Raw genomic sequence first — 11595 nt, forward strand, 5'->3', positions numbered from 1 at the left:
TCTATTTTGTGTCAGAATGCGATGATCTCTCACATTTGTGGTTATGAGTCACGGAAAACCAGAAAATTGTTTGTTTCCCAACAGTTTTTAGACAATTTCTACTTTAGATCTTTCCAGTTCTTGCTTAGAGATCTTGCGAAGAGATCAATACCGTTTGGATTATTTTGCATGTGTTATGTTAGATTTTTGAGGGAAAATCATTCATAAATTCATGCATATTTTTAAGCTGAAAACAGAATACATAGTTTTTAACAGTGTGGCATGCATACAACTTCAGTCTCTTTTACTCTGATCCCCTAAATAAAACCCAGCACCAATATTTTTGTTCAAAAGTCACTTTGTCCACCTTTGTGTAATCTGGATATAAATCCAGATGATCAGTGAAAGCCCCACTGTGTCAAGACAATAGAAAGCAAAAAGCATCATGAACACCAAGGGACAGAGCAGACAGGGCCAAGATAAGGTTATGGAGACATTTAAAGCATGGTAAGGCTATAAAATAATACGCAAAGCTTAGAAAAGAAAGTTTACATTTCAATTTCAAATCTACCAATATATATATATATCCACATAAAATATCAGAAAAGCTGCCCTAAGAGGCCAGTGGTAACTCTGAGGGAGCTACAGGGATTCATGACTTGGGTGTGCAGTAATCTATCAACAGGACAGTTATTGTTTGTACACGTTACAAATCTGGATTTTAGCACAAAGAATGTCACTGTTGAGAGAAAGTCATAAAAAGTCTCACTTAAAAATTTTCCACGCAGGAGACGCAGCAAACAGCTCTAGTGGGGTGAAACCAAAATTTAACTTTATCGCTACAAAAACACTACATATAAAAGAAAACAAACACTCCACATCTACATGAACACACCATTCCACCACTGGTGAACAATGACGGTGGCAGCGTTACATTGAGGGCATGCTTTTCTTCAGAGGGGATACAAAGCTGGAAAAGCATTGATGAGAAGATTGCGTGGAGCTAAACACAGTATAATCCTAGCAGAATACCTGGTAGACTAAATACATAGGCACTACAAACTTTTTTCTTATTTTCTGGGAAAACGTTTCGTTTTTATCCTGTCTTTTTCATTTTACAATAGTACACTATTTTTGTGAGCCTGTCACCTACAATTCCAAATAAATACATAATGATAAATACATCCGAAAAAGTTTAAGAGTAAGGTGTGATCAAATTTAAAATGTATTTATTGTTGTGTGTGTTTGGCTTTTTTGCAGGCTCCCCTGGCTCAGCCAGAGTCTCCTACAGCCTCTGCAGGTGAGGATGTCCAGTCTCTTGCTGAGTCCATGGACTCTGACCGCGAGTCTGTCGGCAGCAACTCAAACATTAACACCGGGAAGCCCAGCAAAGAAAAGGACAAAGACAAGCAGCGCAAGGACAAGAGTCGAACTGACTCTGTAGCTAACAGATTAGGAAGCTTTAGCAAAACGCTCGGTATCAAGCTGAAGAAGAACATGGGAGGTTTGGGAGGACTTGTGCACAGCAAAATGAACAAGTCGAACTCTGGCTCAGGTCGTAATGGGGAAAATGGAGGGGAAAAGGCAAAGAAGAAGGAGTCAAAGGCAACCAAAGGGAGCAAGGAAGATTCAGGCCATTCAACCAGCTCCACTTCCTCCGAGAAAGCCACAAGTCCCTCCCCTACAGATGGAGACAGACCGTCGAGTTCTTCCCCGACTGAGAGACAGGACAGCACGGGGCGAGGCTCAGGGGACAAGTCCTTGGAAAACTGGAAATACAGCACAGATGTCAAGCTTAGCCTCAATATCCTGCGGGCTGCCATGCAGGGGGAGCGCAAGTTCATATTTGCAGGACTGCTGCTGACCAGCCATAGACACCAGTTCCACGAGGAGATGATCAGCTACTATCTGACAAACGCCCAGGAGCGCTTCAGCCAGGAGCAGGAGCAAAGGAGGAAGGAGGCAGAAAAGAAGCCTCCTGCCACTACCGAAGTGTCCTCAAAGAAGCCGGAGCACGAGAGCGTCTTCCAGAGGGAGAGGTCTGACAGCTCTCCTCCGGAGAGCTGCTCTCCCGTCCTGCCTCACCACACCTACAGCAACCCGCAACCGTTGCTCAGTCTCAAGACGCAGGGCAGAAACAGTCCCATTCCTGCAGCCAATCTCTCTACCGTCCAAGTCCCTCCTCTCACCCCTCCGCCGAGCTCGCATCACATCTCCCACCCAGCCCCCGCCTCAGCCCCTGCGCCTTACTCCTCTCCCAGCATCGGTGCTAAGAGACCCGGACCCATCCCTGTGTCTGCCCACTACAGCCATACGCCGCCCATCCAGAGGCACAGTGTCATCCACTTACAAGATGTCAACATGCAATCCTCCATCTTCCAAGATGACCCCTACAAGCCAGTGGTGGGCACCCTCAAGACATGCGCCACCTACCCCCAGCAGAACCGCACGCTCTCCTCCCAGAGCTACAGCCCCGCGCGCCTGTCGGGGGTCCGCACAGTCAACACCATGGACACGCTGTCCTACAACATGCCCGGCGAACACAAGTCCCACACGTACACCAACGGATTCAATGCGGGAGACATTCAGGACTGCCTCGAGTTCGCCGACGAGGACAGCGTGCCTCACACCTGGCTCGGTCCAGACAAGACCAAAGGGCGGAGCTCCGGGAGCCCTTTGTACTGCTTTCAGCAGCGCCGCTGCAAAAGGGAGAACTGCTCCTTCTACGGGAGGCCGGAGACGGACAACTACTGCTCCTACTGCTACAGGGAGGAGCTGAAGCGCAGGGAGAGGGAGGGCAAGGTCCACAGGCCTGTATAGCCATCACCGCTACTTTCAGCATCAACGCAGCCGCAGGACACCTGAGGGAACAACACCATCCACTCTCCGCATTTGGAAAAAAAAAGAAACTAACAAAAATCATAATATCGAGAATTTCCTGGGTTTGTTGAGTAATGCTCGTGCGTTCCTGTCCCCAGTCCCTTGTTACCTCACGACGAGGGAAGCAGAACTTGAAACAGTGAGCAACTTTGGCCAGATTTTAGGTTGTTTTTTTTTTAGTTCTTTTTACTTCTGTCCCATCAAATTTAGCCTTTTACTTGTTTTAGAGTAAAAGTTTACCTCTGTGATGTAAATTTATGTGCAAGAAAGCTCTTTATTTTTCAAAGTGCAAAAAGATTTGCATCTCATCAGGAAGGGACATTTTAGCTCTTTTAATCAGTTGAATGCAATACCTCTGCCTGGAGCTCCATGGGATATTTGTAGTTGTTTTGCAATCAAGAGAAGTTTAATGGGGGGTTAATATTAGACTTTAAAGCAATAAATTGGTGATTTTTTGCTACACTCTCTCCCGGTTTTGTCTATGCACCAGTAATATGGATACTGTAGGTTAACTGTGTCTTGTGACTCGTAAAGGAACGTCACAGCGTGCTTTTTGTAAACGAATTTGAGATACAGAAATTAAAAACGTGTAAGAGTTTTAGACTGTAATGTTGGATTAGAATGAAATGTTGAACTCTCATTTGTTTTGTGTACCTTTTGTTTCAGTTTTTTTTTTTTTTTTGCCATGTTGAAGGGGTTTGCCGTGTCAGAATTGGACTCGAAATATTGTGTGATATCACGTTTCACATTCTTGCACGTATCCTAAAATCCACAAGCACTGCCACGCTGGCTTCTTAACAAAAAAAACAACTAATTACAATCAAAATTCTCAACATTTTTCTGTGCCAAACACTTTACAACTGCTTCTCAAATATGCAGTGATTGTGGTGTGTCTCTCTGAGTTGCCTGTCGACCAATCTGCTCCGTAAATGTGTGTAGATGAGACAAACTCTTGAGTCGTGACTGCAGGCTGATGTGTGTGGGTTTTTTTTTTTTTGTTGTTTTTTTTTGGGTTCTTCTTGGTTTTTTTGTCTCAAGTGTTATTACGTGTCTCTAGCACCCTCCTCCCCCCCTTCCCACACCCACACAACACGACGTGCAATCATGCTAACAGCACTACGGTATGTGGTGACCTGCAGGAAAACGGAAAACAAGTCGCCGGGTCAGCGTGAGGTTATTGTTCTTCCTCATCCAGAGGCCGGTTCAAAATAAGCACCTGCTGCTACGAGCACCTCAAGCCTTTGTGATCTTCAGTGCTTTAACCAATCAGTGGGATTTTTAAAAGATTTTAAAAAAAGAAACAAAAAGAAACCCGGGGCCTATTAAGTGCTTTCTGCTCATTTGACATGACTACTGTAAAGATGCAGTGTTTGTGTTGCTGTTTGTCCTGGTGACGCTTGGATTATGTGCCATGCTGTCCTTAACAAAGTGTGTCCTGGCCAAGGATGTCCACTGCTCCCTGGGTTTGCTTCTGTCTCTCTCCTGTACACACTGCAGTGTTGCTCCCCTCTGTTTCTCTGTGACCAGTTCATGGACTCCCACCATGTTAGGACTGTAAGATATGATTTTGTATTCCTTTGAGAGTTTTACACTACTTTAAATTATTAATTTGCACATTAGGTACAAATGTAAATATGAAAAAAAATAGTCTATTGTTACAAACCTGCCGTGTCTGTGTATTATTTATTTTTGAAACAGGTTGGAACTGGGCGTCCCGATACGTTGATGATGCTCCCCTGTTGTTGCTTATCCAAACTCAGCTTTATCAGTCTTTGAAGTTAACCAGCGTCAAACAGGCAGACTGCTATAGTCTCACATAGTGTCTTGCAAAAGCACTGATATTTCTAAAATGTTTTCACATTTTGTCCTGTTGCCACCACAAACTTTGATTTGTTTTATGAAGAATTTACGCGATAAACTCACACAGGATAGTGCAAATTAAACCATCTGATGAAATGCTTTGTATCATGGAATCATAGCTACAAATGTTTTGGACTATGTCTTTGCCAGCTTTGCAACCTCTAGACTTTTGGCATATTCTCCTTTAGAACATGGCTCAATTTCAAGCAGGCTGAAATCGATCAGTTAACATCAGTTTTAACTTCTCAGATAGTAAGCCATTAAGGAAAACAACCAAAATCGGCTTTCGGTTGTTGTCTTTTGTGGTGAGCCTTGCCACTCTCAATCCATCAGGTTTTGGGATGATGTCCCCATCACCGGGTTTCACCACGGCGATGGTGTGTTTAAACTTTAAACTGATCTACAATGTTTGTTTTCTACCATACATGGGCACATAGATTTAGGGTAAAAATTGAAGAAGTACTGCTCTCCACTGACCACTGCTGATTCACCATATGCTACGTATGACTGATGCTCTTCATATCTGGCCTGTCAGTTTAAAGCATAAATTGACGTTTGAGGTTGCAACATGGCAAAATGTGGAAAATTTCATGGATTATCAGTAGTGTTCTAAATCATCTTATTAGAGAAACTGGCAGTTTTGGTAAAGGTAATTTTTTTTCTCAAAATGGACACCCTTGAGCACACAGGGCAATTAATCAAACTGGTTTCAAACAAAGTCCACTGCTGGGTTGTTCAATTTGACAAAATATAGAGATCATATCTAGAATCATGCTAAATTACATCACAGGACAAAGACATATTAAAACATGGAGGGTACAAACACCTAATGTAAGCCGTTTAACACAGATTGGTACGCAAAAGAAACTCCTCGTAAACTTGTACTCTGCAACATGTTCAGCCTTGCTATTTTAATTGCTGTTTACTTTTAAACACTGCTACCGCTAACTATGGCTGTGCTAGCATCTCTGCTTTCGACCTGTTAAGTTTCCGTATCTCTTTGCCACCAAAAGGAGGGGCTGCAGCTACCCATCAACCTGTGTTTTACGCATTTAGTGATAGCTACATTTTTAAAAAGACTGCTAAAATGATTCAAGTTTGAAAACTTTAGAAAAGCCTAAAACAAAGGACACTTGTATCTTAATATTGTGGTTAGATATATTTAATTTTATTCACAATAAGACTTTATAGCTCCAGTTTGGAAAGAACATCCTCAAACATTTCTTACCACAGGAGTTTTGGTTGGAAGAAAAGATCTGTTTTTCCTTCTTTTTAAATGACCTGAGCCAGAGTTGCAGGGGGGGGGGGATGACTCCTACCAAAATTGCTTTCGGGTTACTGAAATGAGGATCTTCAGTGAGCTGCCAAGTAGGACAGCCTTCCAGGCTCAGAGCTGTAACTGTGCCTTCTAACTCCAGAGACACTTTGTTGCCAGAAGAATCGACATCCTGCTGATAAACTGGTGCTAACGAAAAGAAAAAGCAGAAAAAGTCTGCAAACACTTTGGTGAGAGGTGTCTCTTAGTTTCTCACATCATTAAATAAAAGTGAGGTTTTTCTGCATGTGAGCATGTTGGGACAAAATGGCTTTAAACACCCCACAAACTGACTCACGGGATATTCTGAGAGATTTATTTATCATCGCAGCAGTGTGGGGCTGAAGTTAATTACGGCTTCATTTAATCTTTTAATGCAGGAAGGGTTGCCGTTTACGAACAGTTCTGCAAGACATGTTTCATGCTGTAGCTCTTTCAGAAAGATAAGTCGTGATGTAAATCAGTAAATCATTTGCAATCTGTTTATGCAGCAGTGTTGAAAACAAAACATAAATGGCTGAAACTAAGAAATGCTTTGAAAACAGCTCTAACCAATCAGAATTTGAACTGATCCTGCAATTTAAACACACCAAATGACCATAAGTGGTCAAAATCTTGTGACTGATGGGTGTATTAGCCTAAAATCTGTGAGTGACTTGCCAAACCACCAAACACATAATTTGAGCGTAGACATTATTTTGTGGAGGAATTTGGTGTATAAATTAACAGATATATCAACAACAAAAAAAAAACATCAAAAGTGAACATTTTATTTTGGACTGCATTTGCTTTCCTTCCAATTGAAGAGTTAAAATGCCAACATGCAGGTGGAAAAATAATTTTAAAAAAGTTAACAGAGAGGTGAAAGTCCATTAAGGCTCCCAAGTGGAACATAAAATTAGATTACAGTGTGGCTTCTCATTATGAAAATGTTTCAAGGTTGTTTCAAACCCGCAACATTTTCCTTATTTCTGCAAGCTGAAGAGCAATTGCAAATGCAGAACCAACTTCTCATGTTTGTTCAGTGCCTTCTCAGTTCAAAACAGAAAGTAAGTTTCTAGCCTCCTGCTCACCCTGTGCCCAATTCTCCAGAATCATCTCCCTCCACAATAAATAATTGCTGCCTTCTTTGTAATTGTTGACTAATACACCAATCAGTTGCACAGCACACCAAAGAACCGTTCTTAGTGTGTATTCTCCTGTGCACCACTAACACACCCAGCAACTGTAGAGTCGTTTGAGGATTTCTAGAGTTGGGTGGTTTGGGTGCAGGGCATTTTTCAAACAACCGAAACCTTTGTCTGACTGATTCGAGGCAGGTGAGGTCTTAATTTCTACATGCATAAAACTGATTTATGAAGTACCTCTGAAATGTTTTGCCACCCCTGGAGAACGGGACGTTAAAACATCGCACAGTAATGCGTAAGAAAAGGACTTTAGATTTGAGTTAGACTGTGGAGAGTTTATCCATGTCAATTAATAAATGGTTTCTGTAAAATTACCTTGGCCATTCTTACTTTGCTAATAGTATTTACAACTTAAGTTGTTTTTTCCAGCACTATACATAATTGTGTGCAAATTAAGTACAATCAAATTATATCTGCATTAAAACAAAGAAGAGCCTTTAAACTTGGTATAGGCGAGGATACAATTTAAAAAGTCAGATTAAAGTATAGAGACACAATAATGTACACTGCACAAAGGTCTGTGAAAGGCCTTTGAATTCAGAAGGATGTAACCTGGAGAACGAAATACTACCACTGTAAATATGAATATATATATACTGTAAAAATATATTTACAAGGGTAATATTATGAAATGGATCTGGATATGGTAACATATTTGCATGCATAGTATATTGCTTGTGTTTAGAATGTGATCAGGCAAATGAACTTTGAGATTATGCAAAGTCACAACACACATACTACAAAATGCAAACGACTCAGTGCCGCTGCTGGTTTTACAGACAAAAAAAAAAAAGAACAAACAAAAAAAAATGAATTCATACATTTTTATATAAATATCTAACAAATGTGGGCAGGTTAAACATTTATCACTCGTTACCTTTCAAAGTAACCAAACTTGAAAACTATTCCTTTAAATCTTGATGACTTCATGTGAGGTGTCTGCATTTTATGTCCGTTGCTCGTCCCACAAAGCTACCTCAGGGCCTCCACATTCTCAGTAGTGTTTCCTCAGTGAGGCAGCTTCTATATTAAGCCCTGAATTAGACTGAGCGCATTGTTCACCTTCTCAGATTTTCTGTCTTTTGAATTTGCATGAGGAGCCTTCCTTTTAAATTTCAAAAGAACAACTACTTGCTTTGCTTGTTTGGCAGAAGCCTAATTTAAGGCAGACATATTGTAAAATGGACTCAATCTATTTCTAACTGGCGCTGAAACACTGTATAAATATTGTATTTGTTGCATCTTTTTCCTCCCTGCTGTGATTAGGATTCCTTTGAAGCTTTTACCTGAGCACATAGCTCATAAATTTGGATTCTTATGGTAATCAGGCATCTCATTAATACCAATTAAATTCAAGTGTGGAACCAATAAACTCCTCCTGTAATGATATAAATTATATATTTGGGTTTCATCTGCACACTTCTCCAAACAATTCCCTCTCAGCAAACAGGAGCCTGCTCTCCCTGACTGCATTTACAGGTCTGTTTTCAACAGGGCTTCTGCGTTTGATGCCTCCGCTGCTGTGAGTGCTATGCCAAGCCCCTTCCCACCCACCTCCCATAGCTAAGCCTTATTCTCAGCCAGTGCCAGCCTCCAATATGTGCACTCATCTCATCCGCGCTGTGAGATCTTAGCACCAGCTCGGCCGTACACTACGCTGGAGAGTGGGTGGCATCACATGGCCCGCCGTCCTACCTTCTGGGAGTTGGCTTGGAAGATTGTGCAAACACAGAGGCCCCAGTGTGATTAAGACCACCACTCCTGCGGGTTCTGACCAGCTCCTTCCCCCTTCCCTGCTTGTGGAGTAATTCTACCGATTCTCAAATCATAGTTGCCCACACACCTCAGTGGAGCATAGACCCTTTCCAGCCAGCGGAGCCTCCCACGCCTCGGATGATTTGAGGACAACTTGTACCACCCAAACGCTCTCTCATTTGTGTTGTGCTTTTTTTGTACTCACTGTCCTCTACTTCAGAAAAGAAGAATATTTTAAGTTTCTGAGCCTAAGTTTCTGCTGGGTGCAAAATCTCACGTGGGAACTGTGCTGACAATCCAAAGAAAAACTGTGACTATAGAGATAAATCAATCAAAGTGAAACCGCCTCTTCCACCCCCACATCCTGTCTGCAGGGTGATACTAGCAGAGATGAGTTCCCGCTGCTCGTATAAATGTCTGTACTTTGCCCCGCGTCTGCAGCAGTGTACCTTGGTTAAAAGAAGAAGCCTGGCTTCTCGTGACATTCAAATCCATCAGATTTAGACAGAACATCTACAAAGGCGTGCATCTTTTGCACAGTTCTGGTATGCGCAAAAGATGCGCATAAGATAATTATCAGCAGAGTTTTGTGGCAGGACTCCAATACACTCCACTGTTGTCTGACCAGAACTTAAAGAAAGATGTAGGACTGAAACATTTTTGATGTGACCAGTTTAATTTTGCTAGATGCTAAGTCTCCAACATCAAAACAAAGATAATCTACTTAGCTTTCCTCAGAAAAGTCATAATACTCATTCTCCTTTTCACTGTTTTCGTATTACAGTTACATGTGTTATAGTGATATTTTTTTTTTTTTTTTTTTTTTGCCCAAAACAAAGTTTCAAATAACTGTAATGTGGAAGAAACTGGAGAATCTGAAAAGTGTGGCCTGAACTAGCATTTTCTCCCTCTGTGTCAATAGAACCGCCATTCCAGCTGCAAGTGTCCTGGTGCATGTCTCTGCCAGCTGTGCTGTTCTAATGAGAGATGCTTTTCCTCGTTTGCAATCTCATTTAAGCTCCATCCACCTTCCCATCAACTCCAACGTCTTCTTTGTCCCACAGGATGATGCTGCCGCTACCATGTTTTATGGTGTGGATGGAATTTTCAGCAGTGCAGTATAAGTTTTGTGCCATGCATTATATCTTTGTGGAAAACTATTAAAATTTTAAATTTCAAGTTTTATCTGACCAGTCCACCTTCATCCGCACGTTACATGGCTTGTGGCAAACAGCTGAGGACACCCTTTGTGGCTTTCTTTAAAAATAGTTACATTTTACCACTCCTCCATAAAAAAGCATATTTAGTGAAACACACACATTTCTCACCTGAAATGTATATCTCTGATGCGCCCTCAGATTTGGGTACTGGTTGTTTCTTTGATTTATAATCCCGGTAACTCTTAGTAGGTTTTTATGTTCCGCCGTAATCTTTTTCAAATCATACCTTGAATAGTCCTCTGGGAGATATTCAGAGCTTTAAAACCAAACTCGCTTTAAGAAATTCTCCAGTACATCTTACCTGACTTATCTTCTGTGTAACTTAGTCATTCTGATGCCATTTGTTCTCTTTTGCTCCCTAATAAAACTATGAGCTCCTCACAGAGCAGGTACATTTATATTGAGATGAAAATGAAAATGGGAGGGAGGTGGGGGGAACACAAATTGTGGTGCTGGATTTCATTCAGGGGTAAAAGAGGATTGCTTTGTTTTGTTTGTAAAAGGAAATTTGAGAATATTTCACTTGCACTTTATGACCATGGTTTGTGTTGTCTATATCTGTCATGTTGGAATAAGCCAAAAAATGTGAAAGGAGTAAGGAATCTGTACGTGCGTTCTTGTAAGCATTTTCTCTAAAATGCCGTCAAAAATAGGCTTTTGGAAAACGCCGCCTGTCGTGGCCAGCCGTTGTACTGTGGTGGTGCCAGGGGTGACAGCTTGTCTGTGTCTGCAGCTCCAACCTGCCTGGAATCAAGAGGAGTGCAGAATGAGGAGGAGAACACCGGGCTCTTCATTGGAAAAAATATACCGCCTGCAGGCATTGTGTTTCTTTCAATCTAAAACCACATATGATTCACTTTTAACCACACCTGTTACCTTTATTGGTGTCAGAAGCCAAACTCACATGAAAACAGGAAGGGGCCGCATTTGGCGATTTTGTTGTAAAAGCGTTTCGAGATGAATTGAGGGACTCTGTTGGCTTGTATCAGGTTGACTCTAGTGTGTGTTCTGCACAAATGAAAGCTGAAGCACGTCTGTAAATGATCTATTGCGCCACAGCAGCAACTTCAACCGAACCATATCTTTCAGTTTGACCTGAAGTTGCAACAAGGAAGGAAGGAGTCCCCAGCAGTTGTTGCTCCACCCTCATATGATACCCCAGCAGTTACTGTAAATATTTGCATGCGTGAAATGCGGGAACAAAGTGAACTTCCTGTTGCAAGAATAATACAGACTTGTGAGAAGTGTAACTGGGGAGTACAGCTCTACAACTGTTCAGTGACTTGTGCTTCTGTTCCCAAGAACATATTTACAGTAATAAAGAAAGACCAGACTTCATGGCGCAGGAGGGGGACTGGCAAAAATAGTCCTTCAAACACTACTAAAGGTGCAAAAATAA

General features: G+C 41.8%; 1 protein-coding gene across 2 annotated transcripts in view; it reads left to right on the top strand.

Annotated features, from left to right (window-relative positions):
* The window catches only part of otud7a (OTU deubiquitinase 7A), a 45549-nt gene extending 41028 nt beyond the window's left edge, over nucleotides 1-4521 (top strand). For both annotated transcript variants that reach the window (XM_008412259.2, XM_008412262.2), the window contains exon 13: nucleotides 1240-4521. In XM_008412259.2, coding sequence (XP_008410481.1) covers nucleotides 1240-2799 — 1560 coding nt within the window. In that variant the 3' untranslated portion in view covers nucleotides 2800-4521. The remainder of the gene's footprint in view (nucleotides 1-1239) is intronic.
* The last annotated feature ends 7074 nt before the right edge of the window (nucleotides 4522-11595 follow it).

Source organism: Poecilia reticulata, linkage group LG6 (genome assembly GCF_000633615.1).
Source record: "Poecilia reticulata strain Guanapo linkage group LG6, Guppy_female_1.0+MT, whole genome shotgun sequence".
Taxonomy (NCBI): Eukaryota; Metazoa; Chordata; class Actinopteri; order Cyprinodontiformes; family Poeciliidae; genus Poecilia; species Poecilia reticulata.